This window comes from Prorops nasuta, unplaced genomic scaffold (assembly GCF_024137725.1).
Source record: "Prorops nasuta isolate Cenicafe-Biocafe unplaced genomic scaffold, Cenicafe_Pnas_1.2 PNAS00006, whole genome shotgun sequence".
Classification (NCBI taxonomy): domain Eukaryota; kingdom Metazoa; phylum Arthropoda; class Insecta; order Hymenoptera; family Bethylidae; genus Prorops; species Prorops nasuta.
Window position 1 is genome coordinate 2720819 of NW_027116803.1, and position 14430 is coordinate 2735248.

Here is a 14430-nt window from a genome sequence, read left to right on the forward strand (position 1 = left end):
AACGTTAACAGATAATATTGTAACGCGATCGATAAGGGGATGGGCGATTTTATCCAAACGCGTTTGTGAAAGGCACGCTTCTGTGTCGGTATAGAGCATATCAGCTTTTTCGCGTTGCCTCTTCGATATTTCGAAAGCCAATTCAAAAAATTATCCGCAGCTCCAACTGCGAATCGCGCCTTAAAAAATTGAGGAAATATTTCATTCGATCGGGACACTCGACATTGATGATGAGTCTTTGGCTTTGTTGATTAATTCATCTGCGCCGGATGAATCGCTGACCTCGCTGATTGTATTTGCACAATTTAGTAGCATTCAAATTCCGAATAATAATTGGGCAGAGTGGTGGCCCGTTCTGCGGTAATTCCTGTGAGATTGGGAAAGCAGAGAACGCGAGAGTATAGCAGAAACGCGGAGCTTGCAAGCGGATAAAGCTTAAAGTTTCGGTAGCACACACTCCTTGATGCTCGCGAAACGTTCGACAAATGTACTTCCTCAGGGATTAGGGACCAAGTCGAGTTTCCTATCTGCTCTTTGCAAATTACCGGAACTCCCAGACGTACTCGCATATTTCACCTCCGGACAGAATGGAATGGGTCGAAAACAGCCTTGGATCTGGAGAAGGGGGCAGCATGGAGATTATTCTTCAAAATGTTACTCTTCCTTACTTGGGAGATGTTGGCAAATTAATACTCGAGTTTCGATGACTATTCGTTCATATTAGTTTGTGGCACTGCGATATATTATTGGTCCTCGGTGTATGGATGGTCTAAAAGAACCAATGAGCTACTGAAACTATATATACAAGTGGAATTTGTTTCACTTTCACCTGAACTTGATGCACTCTGGCAGAGATCGAAGCTCTGTTGGTATCCATTGATCATGACATGAATAATGAATGGATACATTAGCTGAATAATGCATGCATCAACGTCAAACAACATCCACTCCGCGGCACTATATAACTATGGGGTATACCATGGACGTTGATGAACACGACCGGCACAATATTGGTTGTTATCGCTTAAACTCGATTCTGCTCCTCCGTATTACTATCAATTACTTTTTTCCCCAAGAAAACATGATAGGAATCGTCACGAAATCACTGTTTGAAAAGTAATATTGGTATTAGCTGAAAATATTTTTCTTGCCCTTTTTTCTTTGCTATCGTTTTGTCATTGCCACTGGCAAAACTTTCCTTTTTCATCAAATTTTTTGAAAGTTGTTCGAGCTTCAGCGAGCAGAATATTGTATTTTCATTGGAGAGGTTTTAGAGTTACCCTTCCTACTATCACAGCTGTCTAAACAATACCCACCGATGAGCTACAGCTCTTGCATACGTTTACTGAATCCACATTCTGAAACTTGGTTGTTTGTAATAACAATGTTTCATTTATTCGTGTAATATCTTCGGTGTATAGTTTAAGAAACACCATTCTCTCTTATCCTGCCAAGCAATAAGACTTCATATTTCTCTTTTTTCCATCTTGTAGCATCCCTGCTTCGTAATTACTTCTCTTATTTTATTCATAAACTCTGTAACTTTAAAAACGAAACTGTTTTTTTTTTTTTACTTAAAAACTTTATTCTTATGCTTACTTTTCATATTACAGAAAGAAACTTTAAAAAATAACTTTCAAAAATATTGAGTACAAATTAACGAAGCTAATTATTGTCATGATCGCTAGTTTCAATATTCTCATTGAGATTAATTATTCGCAAAGAGTCGAACTGTGTCGTTTATTTGGAGGAAAAATACTGTTAATGAATTTCTGGATAATAATACAGCGCGGGATCTTCAGGATGAGACTGTATTATAGCACTTGATGCAAGAAGAACATCTCACAAAGAAATTGGCATTGCTCCTTATGAAATTAGCTCACATTTAATCTACTTTTGTTGGACTTTCCTGGTTGAAATATAAGCCGGTATTTTACTCTATCAAGAGTAACGCTACACCCCAAGTTCGGTTTTAATTTGTGCTGCAATTATTAGGAACTTTCCAGCAAATATGCTATACACTATACGTAATATATATTACAATATAGAAACTTGAGGAAACGATGCAACTCATTATAAAACCACGATTAAACTTTACAATTGCGTAATTATCCGTGCAAAAATCGCATTAAGAGAAAAGATAAATTTGATTTTGAACTCTTAAAGGAGAGTATGTACTATAAATATAACACAAAACTATTGTTGGATAAAGTACTTAACGTTTACACTTTGCCACAAAAAATTCCGCAGCGGAAACAGTTTATGCCGGTTCCACGATATACCATTAAATATATAGAATGGAAGGTTATACTGAATTAACGTTGAAACAAAAGGAATCAGGATGTAATAGGGTAGGGAAAACTGATTGACTAGTTTTTTGTTCTATTTCTTGTTTAAAGTTCAATGACTAAGGAATCCCAGCGAGACAAGTGGACTAATGATTATTTCACTGTTGCAGGTTCCCTGAACGAGGCAGTGGTTTTTGCTTCTCGCAGGCAAGAAGGAAGTCGACGAAGCAGGAGAACCACAACAAGTACGAGTACCACGTCAGGTTCGACGCCATTTTCTTTGTCCGATGACGTCGTTCAACCAGCGGCACTACTAGTACAGGAAGACGAGGCTTGGTCCTCCAGTTCCACTACCAACGGTCCATTTTCGTTGGACCTGGGCACTTCCTCCTCCAGGCCTCCCCTTGAACTAGTTGTCAAACCTCACAGCAAGGTCGTTCTTCCCTGCGAACTTGAAGGGAATCATTCCAGGCTCTTACTACCCGGTGCTAGGTAATTCTTTGGTTATGAAATATATTTTATTATCATTCCTCAAAGAGAAATCAATTTTATCTCTAAATTACAAACACTGCATACCCCGTTGTAGAGGGAAACTTTTAATTGATCGATTTCTATTTGAGATAAAAAGTTTTACAATGCGAAGATAATGCAGATGCGAGTTTCTGCCAGAAGTTACAGAATACGACCAGCGACATGGCTGCACGATGGATCTCCAGTGGACATGATCACGATAGACACGAGGACGGAAATGAGTGGAACGGGTCACAGATACATCGGAGATTCTACCACTGCTGCTCTACACATAGACAACGTCAGGTTGGAGGATGATGGTATCTGGGGTTGTACCCTTGAAGACGATCGAGGGAAAATCCTGTCTGGCAGACCGGTCAAACTGATCGTCCTCGGTGAGGCTCTAACGATATATTTATCAGACGATCCTAACAGCGGTAAATAATAACAGTAAAAAATAATGACTCTATGTAAACTCGGTTTTGTAGTTTGCACAATAATTTCGTACGATTCGATAAGAAAGCTGATTTCGCTTGTACCACAACATACATATTCGTCGTTACGTTTGAAGTTTACGGCCGTTTCGTTTTGTAATCTTGAGCAAAGCTGGTGACTCGGTGGAAGCGTGAGATCGCAATATCACACAGCTGTCTAAAAGTGCAATACGTTGGATATTATCCTTGTGATAGCCGAGGGCAGGGGGAGGGGTGAGGGCACGATTTTATGCATATTAATCCGCGTCACTTGGTGGCGACGTAGATCAGCAAGCATGAATATGCATCCGGTGAAAACAATTTTTTTAGGTCCCCCAACAACCCGCGCTTGTTCCACGACCGAAACAGCGGCGGTGAACACAATGCAGAAGTCGCGAAACAAAACAATCGCGCGACGTATGACGCGTTTCATCACTCGCTACTACCTCCTTTCCCATCAGAATCTCCGACCCTCCGATTACTCGCCAAATCAACTACAGTCGCTTTTTCTCTCGGTATATACAGCCCTTTCATTTTTAATATTTTCATGCCAATCGCTGCTTTAAGTTTTTTAATCAACTTTCGCAATTTCGGACCTCCGCGAGAGACCAATTTTCCAGGTGATTTTGCTTGGGTACGATCGCGCGAGGTGGTCCGGGCCTTGGAGCTTTTTGTCGAATGCGTTAACAAGCCGATGAGCGGTGTGGGAGGATAAGTGCGGGATAAAGATGGAGCTTGCAGCGCAAAGTCGTTCTGCAGCTGATGGGGATAGATTTGCTTAGCACCGCCGGGGGCTCCGAATCTCTCCGAGCTGGGAAAAAATGGAGAATAATGCCCATTTTATGCGGCTGCTCCCTGGAATTCTCCGTATTTTACTCGACAAATAGACAGGAATGCTCCATCGCGTTATATGTACTTTCTTCTCCCCTCCCCTTGGCTCTATTCCTAAAGTCGCTGAGAATAAGAAAAAGGGCAGGAGAGAAGCGATAAAGAAAATCTTCGAAATTTGTCTTCCTCCCAACTTTTCTCTCGTTCCCACGCCTTTCGATTAAGTTGAGATTGCTGGAAAACGAACATTCTCTTACCTTTTTTGTTTCCTTTCTACTCGATATCTTTGTTTCCCAGCTCCCTCTCCGTCCTGGTCAGTAAATTCAATTTACTACCTCGTGCTCGTAGCACTAGAAAGGAGCTCACGCGTGCTGTCCACGTGTTCTGGAAATGTCTGACCCTGACAACGGTCAGACTACTGGCAGCTTATCGATGCCTCTTTCCAATTGCAATCTTTTTTGACTTTTTGCTTCGATTCTACACTCTCCAACTCTTTTAACCTTTTACCTTCGGTTCTCCCTTTTGCCCTGCTACTCTTTCCGCTTCTTCTTCTTCTTCTTCCACTTCCTCTTCCTCTTCGTTTTCGTTTTCTTCTTCTTCTTCTTCTTCTTCTTATTTCCACGTAAGATCTGGACACTTTGCGGACGGTTAAAAAAGTCTTGTTTATTGTTACACACGAGAAACTTCTTGCCAAAGTACAGGCAATATTTATAAGTTACATAGTTATATTTACATTACTTAATTTAACTCTTTACGGTCGTGGTCCCAGCCACTTGTAACGAAACTGTTTACTATTGCAGCCACGTGCCGCTGTTTATCTTATCGTACTTTGCAGACCTTTGTAAATACCTGCTATAAAACTTTTATCAGACAGAAATTGACTACTTGAGAATAAAAGGGAAAATGCGACCGCAAAGATGAGTTGATACTCCGACTAGTTGCACACAATTTCTAAGCTTGTATTTGAATCTCGAGAGTATCATTGATAGAAATAAGCTTATTACAGACTTTATTGTAATAATACTCTCCTTACGTACCAAGAGTTATACCAGGCCTTTAACTATGCAGCAGCGTCAAGCTTTTGTTTCGCGAAGAGTTCACAGCGGCTAGGTGAGAAAGGAAACGGTTGTTGGCAAGGAGGAAATCGAGCTGTTCATTGTCTCTCGCGTTGAAAAGCGGAAAGCGCGTAAGTACTTGGAGATACGAGGAAACGGAGCAGACTGGTGTGTCGCAGGACGTTTAAAGGGAGCGGGGGAGAGGTTCTGTACGCTTTGTATAATAATAGCACCGAAATTCGTGCGTTATCAATAGTAAATTCAGCACTCACCGGGGTCTCGTATTAAATATAACACAGCACGGTAAGATTTGTTCACGGTCATCAAATCTGCCTCGAGAGACGCAAATTTGTAGGTTTGTCAGCTACTGAGGTGTTGATTGAAGATTTGCCTAATGCCAAAGCACTGATTGCATTCAGCAAGATCAATGCTATATGCCTTAATGTTACACTATACCAATAATTCGGCTGTAGCATTCTCGTTTTCGACGAATGGGACAAAGGTATCGAACTGGCTGGTGTAAATTAATGGATCAAAGCCGCTACCTGCGAATTGCATCGGGCAATAATTATCGGTGAAGCCTAATACCTGACCACTAACTGGACTCTGATTAGTCGATGTTCTCCTTTTAATTAATGGAGAAGTTTCCAAACGTCTCCGGTTCGTTAACATTCCATTAAAGCTACGTGTATTTGCTGTAGAAGCTATATAGCTTCCCCTATCCAATTTACCACAATCACAATATTCATTACTAAATGTTCCTGTTCAGGTCATATTACTTTAATTACTTTTCCCAAGATTCGAAAGGCCAAATAAATAGATTTTAGTAGCTGCCTCGAGCAAACACGTTCCTAATACCAATGCTGAAGAGGGGGTTTGGAAAAATGAGGTGGGTGGAGAAAATTCAGAGGTAAAATCTGGAAAGGTTTTGTTATCGATTGTGTGCAACGCATGCCCGACTTTCCAGACGGATGCACCCTTGGCCCAGTTTGCAGCCAACGATCGCTCTCTCATTAGCGAATTAATCGAGCTACCCCACCACAAATGTATGGTTATGCGAATGCATACACTACCTTTACCCCCCCCCCCCCCTTCTCTCTCTCCAATCGCCGATCTGCCGAAATACACACTCGTTGACGACTCTGCTTAAGCTCGCGTTTTATGGCTTCGAATAATATTCACGATCAGTGTAGTTGGCTTTGAGGGAATTTATGCTCGATCCCTGCTTTTCAACCTTCGCACGCTTCAAAGAATTACCTGTTAATCGATCTCCTTCACTGTGATATTCGAAATTAACCTTAATTTATCAACCTTCGATCAGCTTCAAACGCATCAACGCAGCTGTTTTTTACGTGACGATAAAAACTTGCAAGATGACGCAAGTACTGAAAAGAAGAGAAATAAAAGAAAGATTTGTACTGCATTTTTGCAGTTTTAAAGGCGATATCCTTTGTTATTGGCAGAGAGAAAGAGAATAAATTCGGGTCCCTCGGTAAGGTGAGATTAGCCAACGGAGCATCCTCCTAAAAGCTTCGAACCTTCGTGCTACGTAAAATTAAGTGGTAGGAAATTGTGGGTGTATAATTCGTGGACGATCTTTACCGCTCAGTCAACCGGCTATAAAGTCATTCTCTCACCGAAGGAAATCCGAGAGGTAGCTTTATCCCAACATCAAGTTTCCCCGAAAACAAAGACCTTTCGTACGAATCTAATCACCGAGGGATGATTGGGGCTTTGGCGTAACAGTGTATTAAAGCACAAGGCTATTCTAAGCTTTTATCAAAGTGCAATAATAAAAAGAAATGTTTGAAGAATTAATTGCAGATGAAAAATTGATTTAGCAATTAGAGTTTGCTAAGCGTATAAAGAACAGTGAGCTGCATTTTAATGGTAAGCGAATATCCTTTATAACTGGGAGAATATAGCTACAATACTTATTGTGAACTGTGGCTAAATGCACGTGGACGATAACATCGTAAAGCTAGAAGAGCTTTCAGTTCGAATGACAGCCCTTCGAGTGCAGCGCTGCCCGGAAGCTCGAGGTTATTGACTAGCCACCACTCCACTTCACACAGTTCGTACGCGTACACATGCACTCTTTCCCATCTCACACCAATTCAGAAGCACGTAAAAGAATGACGCAGAAAAAGAAACAACCAAATAGCACGGTAGATTGCTTTTTATTCACTTTGATAGTTGACTCTTTTTAAGTTATTGTGTTTTGCGCAATAAAACAGTTCTTTTTTTTTTCAATAAATTACAGGTTTTCTCTAGAAATGAGCGATCTGCTTGTGTTTCGATAGACTTGAGTCGAAATCTTGATTTAATTATTATTGTCAGCTATGTCATGGAGTAGGTAAAGGTAGCCTTTGATAGGAAGCAGTTTGAGGTTCAAGGTAAATTCAGTTACTCGTGGATTACTAAGATACTCCGATGTCTTTGAAAGCTCTTGTCAATACAGATATCGAACAGAATTAATTTGCCCTTGGCGAGTGTAGCTAAGATCGTATCGCGGGATCTTATTGAATATCCATTAGCAAATTTAGCAGATTATGTGCCAACGTCGATAAAATCTTAACTTTAAATTTGTCCAATACCGCCATGGTAGATTTATTTACGTAGGTACTACCGGATGTCTTGATTTTGAGTTTATTAATAAAAAGCTTTATTTGCAGATCAAATTAAAAGTTAATATATAAATAGTAAATTTCGAAGAATTTGTAATCGAAGTGGTTTAGACTCTTCGAGACGAGTTTCGGCGTAATGGAAAGTAATTTGAGCGCAAAGTCCAAGGAGCACTCGGTACAACGTCTTCCTACGGCTCGGCTGACGAAGTAGAGTGGAGGGTAGTGCAAATATAGGTAGCGACTTGTGAGTATTTCGCTCGACAGGCTTGAGACGAGGCCGAGGAGCAAATTCGAAGAAGCACTTCAGGCTTAGCCAAGCTGTCTCGATTCTAAGACTTTGGACTAACTCTTGCCTCCGGCAACTTAAATGCTCCACTCTCTCCACTTCGTAGTTATCAAAGTTTCAATACAGATCGATTTCACGTAGCACACGGCACGACTTGACTTTTATATTCGGGACTCTTTCTCTCTCTCTCTCTCTTTCTCTCAGTTACTCGATGCTCCTCTCAAAACACTTCCGCCAAAATAAATTTAACAAAGCTGTATCGGAATTCAGCGGTAGAAGGATTTCTCCATTTATTTCGATTGATTTATCATCCGAGAATCAATATGTTAATTACTGTGCCAAGTATTTCCCAAATACTGAATAGTGTGTGTGTGAAGAAATCCTTGAAAAAGGTTTAAAATAAAGATAAGATGCAAATATCGTTTATAAGCTCTGCAAATTCGCCAGTGTACCGAATCCAAGATATATGGATTTTGGGGAATCGTGGAACGGCATCTGGGAAAGTGCAAGATAAGAATGGAAAAGCAGATACGGAGAGAGAGAGAGAGAGAGAGAGAGAGGTACAACTTGAGGAAAGCCTTCGATCATCCGCGCAGCATGTGATCGAAATACGGAAGGAAAGGAATTCGCAGCTTTCCTCGTTTCAATTCAAGTCGAAACTCGTTTTTGTCTGCTGATTATTGTTACGTTCTCTCATTCCAAAAGATTTCCTTCCAGCTAGACAATAGATATATTTTCAATAAATGACCAGACTGTGGGTACGTGTGTATGTGTATCTTATGTTATCGAAACAACGTTGATTCGTTTCAGGTTGTACAGAAAGAATAAGAAATAAGTCGTTAGTATTTCGAGGAAAGAACGATTGTAATTATACGCGAGAAAAAGAAACATTAGCATTGGGAGGAATTATTCGAATATTTAGGTAGAAAATGTTATAAATTTGGAAACAAGGGAACGCACGCTGCGGCTGGAGACAAAGGATTTTCGTTAATTTCCCTCATTTTTAGATACGATCGGAGAACCGTTGAGGTAGATTTGCGGAAATGGGGATCCTGCAATTACGAGATAATCTGGAATAGAAGCGTCGCACGATTGTGTCATTGCATGAATAGAACGCGCTCGTTATTACGAAAGTGTACAGGGTTGCGTATACGATCCTCTCACCCCTCTTCAGCTTTCCGCTACAGGATCGAACGTTATCGATCTGGATAGATCGCAGGAGGATCGTTAAGGTGTCGATTCCCAGGGCTGCAGAATTATGATATAAATCACCTGGGTCGTCGATTGTCAATTTTCCTTGCGAAACGAAGCTGTGCGCTCCATCAATAAGATCGCTCTCAAAGAGATTTGCCAGTGGTGAGAGGAGAGCTATGGGCGTGAGATGGGAAAAGGGGTGGTTGGTGATAAATATGAGCTTGCGAGGGTGCACGCTGTATAAAGCGTTGAAAAATTGACACCAGCCATTCGAGCTAATGAGCGTTCCGCACGGCGTATATACCGCGTGACTCACTTTAATTTACCATCTGTCAGCCACCTCGCTTTTGATGCCAGAAATATTTTCCTCTGGTACACATTAATACTACCTCTGCACGGAAAAGTTTTTAAAAATTTCACACCTCTTGAAACTAATAATTCGTCATTCTCGTCGATTCGACAAAGACATTAACAAACCTCGGTGCTAGACCGCGAAATTGGAGAAGTGATTATTCGATAAAAATCCGCGGAGTGTGATAAGGATAACGATAAGGTGGATTTTGGGGAAATAGTGATAAAAGGTGATTTTCAATCTAAAAATTGCAAGTGACCGGATCGTTTAAAGTTTTCATTGGTCGCTTAGAGATCACTTATCGTTACCTCTTTCACGCCACATTCGTTCGGCTTCATTCGCTGCATCTTTCATAACTGCCAGCTTCGTTTTATTGGCCTCACGTACGAGATTGGCGGATTAATCGCGCAACGTCCTCGACGATTTAATACTCCTCGGGGATGAAACTTTATCGCGCCTTACGATGATCGAACAAGATTTTTAGAAACTCGCGTAGGATTGTCGGGGTGTTATACGTATATATGAAAGGAGGCTGAAAAGTTGGCTGGTTCCCTCATACGCTTTAATATCCTTAAAGTAGAGGTGTTTCCCGTGTAACGGAAAGGACAAGGAAGTATCGAGGCGTCGCGTCGCGGCGCCAGCGTCTGTGGAGGAAAACCATTTCACGGCCGACTTAGTACTTCCTGTTCTACTGGCAGTGCTTCGATCGTTCCGCGTCTTGTTAGCATCTCATCCATCGCCCTGTCTCTTTGCCTGCCGGCTCTTCGAGGGTGAAATTTCCAGCCGCGGTTCCCTCGGGCTTCGTCCTTGTAAACCCTCTCCTCCAACCCCAGAGCCTCTCGCGAATCCCAGATTTCCTGCAGGAAATGCGTACAGGCGACGACGAGGCGTCCCGGTGAAAAACGAGCGCAGCGAAACATCTTCCACGACTATATAGATTTATATATATATATATATAGTATATACTCGCGTATCAGGATAATGATAAATCACGCTTACTCACTGCTATCCCGAATCCTGACAAATCAATAGTGCTGCACCTGCAGGATGTAAGCTTTGCTCTCATTCGATATATATGTACGTACCCTCTTGGTTTCGCTATTTATTTTCACGCACAAAAAATGGTGTTTTTAATATTCTTCCAAGTAGAAAGATCATTCGTGAAAGTAGCATCTCGGCTTTTAAGATTAGATTATCGCGAGATATTTCTTTTCCTCTCGCTGCCGAACGTCGCTCGAAAGTTTGATGTATTAATAAGGGTAGCTACGTGATTTTAGCAGCGCTTGTAGCAAGAATTTCTCATCGATGTAAGAACGAATGTAGGTAAGATAAGCGTGGGAAGCTTTTCATACATTTTCCAAGAAATATTCCGAGCGAGTAATCCGGTACCAGGATCGCATAATTTAGCGCTCGTTTTAACTCAACTACAAGGGATATATTCGCGCTCGTATAATCGCGAAGCACGGTGGACTTTTATCATGGGCGCTAAAGCGACGAAGTTATCTTCGACGATACGAGTCGGCAATCTCTGCTTTATAAGGAGCAACCATTCTTTCGTATGCCCTCAGCAAAGGCTATTTGCATTTTAAAAGAATCCCCATCGGGCGTGGCGCGGGCACACCGAGAAAAATTCGAGCCTGTCCGCCTAGACATCCCTGCCACATTTCACTCCTCCAGCCGATCCACTTAAGAAAACCGCGTGCAAACATTTCCAGCCAACAAAAAACTCCTCGAGTATTAGCAAACGCTGACCGAGATTTTTCCGCCAAAAGTTACGACGCTTTGAAGTTTAACAGCGGACGCCATGAAGGTAAATTATAAGCTTATAAGAGTGCAGCTTTTCTGTTATAGTTCAACTTCAGGCCAACATCTTTCTCCGGTCTAAAGCGGAATGGTAAAGCTATCACGAGATTATATAGCTTCGATTGCTCACCTGACTTTCCGAAGGTTGTAAAATTTTACTGACCAACTTTCGCAGTGTTTCCACTTTCCAAGTGCTTGGAGAAATTTTTCAAAGATCATGTGACAATGGTGAACCCTGATTTATTTTAATGCTTATAATGTCGTCGAGTGATATAAAAACGCCTCGGAGCAGGCTTGATTTACTTTTTTCCTCGCTCTGCGCGTCTATAGTGAGAAAGTGTTTTATGCTTCATTGTGCAAGGGAATTGGATCGCGACGAAAAATTCCATCAGTCTCCACCTGTCATTTTCACATCTGCTACATGGTGAATGGCGAAATAGGTGGAGCTACGGAGGGCGACTAAGTAGCTCAATAAGGAAGAGCTTTGCTTTTCATAGTTCGCAACGAAAGCCCGTTATAAGAGGTCTTTCAGGCCCTCTGGGAGCCAAAAGACAGCCAGCTAAAGTGAAATATGGCAAATTTGCCTTGGAAATTATTGCGATAAGTCTGAGTGGCACTTAGACGCTTCAATTAGGCAAAAAGCATTATTACCTTTGTCTCTCGTGGAGTTTTAAAAACTGCGCAAACCTCCGAGATTCTCCCCGAAAAATTGTCGAACCTGTAGGTTCGCCATACACTCGAGCGAAAATCGATACTGAATGAATCATTCGGTAGATTTGTCAAAGTATCAAACGCGTACAACATATTCCGTGATAGTTGTATTTTCGTTAAACGGTCGCAACAAATATTATTCTCCCATTTATATATATATATATATATTTAGGGTTTTACAGGACAAAGCAAAGCACCGAAATCAAAGGAGCGGAAAGTTTATCAAAGAAAAGTTTATTTGTGAAAAAACACAATGGTGTTCAAAAAGCAACAGCTGGGTGAAAATAATCCGTGAGCGTCGCGTCGCGCCGCGCTGTGAGTAACATTTCCCTTGGCGATCATCGATTTTTGCCCCCATCTGGCATTTTGCACGGCGACGGTACAATTGGTTATCGGTCGACGTGACTCGGTACTCGGTGTCAGTCGCCTGCACCAACACACGCGAATTGTCGGTCTTCGTCCTTCTCGATATACACATGTATATATATACAGCAATGGCTTGGCTTGGCCCGGTTCGGCTGGCATTGTTCATCGCCAACTTGGAATTGCAAAATAATGAAAACCGTCTCTCGACGATGGCAGCGGATAATCTCGGAAATGCCGGTAGTTCTGCGGGCACGACGATTACGTTTTTCATGCGACAAGCCGTTTCTAGATGTCTTGCATTTATGCAGAAGATCGTCAATATCGTATAGAATCTATGGCTTTTGGGATTTTTTTAAAATCTGCTGGATATATTCCTCGGAAATATACGGTAGTTCGCTCGTTCTTCTATCAATGTCAACGTCAGAGCCCCCGGCAGTACGCGTGCTTTTTCCGAAGCAATCACACCAAAGTAATTAAAAAAAAAAAAAAAAAAAAAGTTGGCTGCAAAAGAATAAAATGATAGCCAGAGTGTAAACATTTTGCGGTAAGTGGAGCTTTCATTACTTCCAACAGCTCTCGGACTTTTGACAGGCCAGTGTTAACGAAAACAATGCTTGCCCTGTGTAAGTTGACTTCTTTCAAGCGCTGTTACCCTCTTTGCTATGCGCACCTGTTGCGCCTTTGTTGCGCATGATGAAACGCGCCTCCGTATTCTTTACTTTGCCATAAGCAAATATCGAATTGCCCATTTTTTAAACTCGATTTTTCCCTTTGATAGATCGACTGATAATAAATACACTGGGGAGAGAATTCTCAACGAGGCGAGTGTAACGTTTGGGAAAAAGGATGAGAAGTAAGCGTATGTTAGAATATAGCGAATAGAATAATAAAGGACAGTGAGGCATATCGAAGCAGACGAAGGGTATAGGATGCTGAAGAAAGAAGCGATAGAAATGAGGAAACAAGCGTAACGCGTAAGAGGAGGTAGAAGAAGTGGATACGTGCAGGAGGATTGAAGAGTCGAAGAAGCAGCTAATCTTTCCGCACCAGATACAGCGTCGAGGACGACTCGACGGTGGCGACGACAGAGTCGATTGAACGCAGCCATGCGTGCGGACTTACGAACTCGCCTACGGGCACCCCAGGGAACCACTCTAAATCTTGTCTATTTATTGGCCGCTGCCAGCGATCCAAATGATTACCCGAGAAGCTATTGCCTTCCAGCATCCCGTTGGATATCCTCCATCCACGCCCATTTTCAATCGCCCACAGGGACCGATATGATTTTTCACCAGAAATGATTCATTCCGTATCATGTCTCTATTCTTCTACCAACCGATACTTGATAAATTACCCTCTTTTCTTTCTCGAAAATAGGATTTCCCTCTTGCCGCGTCTCCCTTTTTTCTCTTCGATACATAAACCGAGTTTACTTAATTTTTACGATTTTCTTGCGATTCTTAAGGTTGCTTTTGCCATTGGAGGACTCAATTTTCGGCCAGTGATCGCTGTGTGGAATATGCTGATGGCTATTTTTAGCTGGAGAGTCTAGTTTTCTCTTGAAAAATGTAGGGTCGAGGGGCAAATTTTATCCGGCTATATACTGACCACCTGGATGATTATTTATAGGGAAGAGTGAGAGAAAGGGAGAGAAAGGGAGAGGGAGGGAGAGATTGAGTAGGCGAAGGATCAATTGTTCCGAGGTAGTCTTCATGGTCGCAATTGGATTATCCCAATAGTCAGCTTTGTTTTCTCAAGCACGTTCCGATACTCGCAATGCGAGCACTTTACGGCCCTTTTTCCCATAGAGTTTCCATATAGTTTGACAATTTATTTCGTGCACCTCGACTACCGAACAACCGATTTCCTTCGGGAATACACGCGCCTCGAAAACAGCATTCACTATCGCTCCATCGCTATCCTATTTATTTTTCTAT

The 14430-nt window shown here is 41.8% G+C and overlaps 1 protein-coding gene across 7 annotated transcripts in view; it reads left to right on the plus strand.

The window, feature by feature from the left end:
- The window catches only part of tei (teiresias), a 186793-nt gene that overhangs the window by 102615 nt on the left and 69748 nt on the right, over window positions 1-14430 (plus strand). For 6 of the 7 annotated variants that reach the window (XM_066728103.1, XM_066728102.1, XM_066728104.1 and 3 more), the window contains exons 4-5: window positions 2459-2780; window positions 2958-3193. In XM_066728103.1, coding sequence (XP_066584200.1) covers window positions 2459-2780; window positions 2958-3193 — 558 coding nt within the window. The remainder of the gene's footprint in view (window positions 1-2458; window positions 2781-2957; window positions 3194-14430) is intronic. The other variant, XM_066728108.1, reaches the window with a different exon arrangement.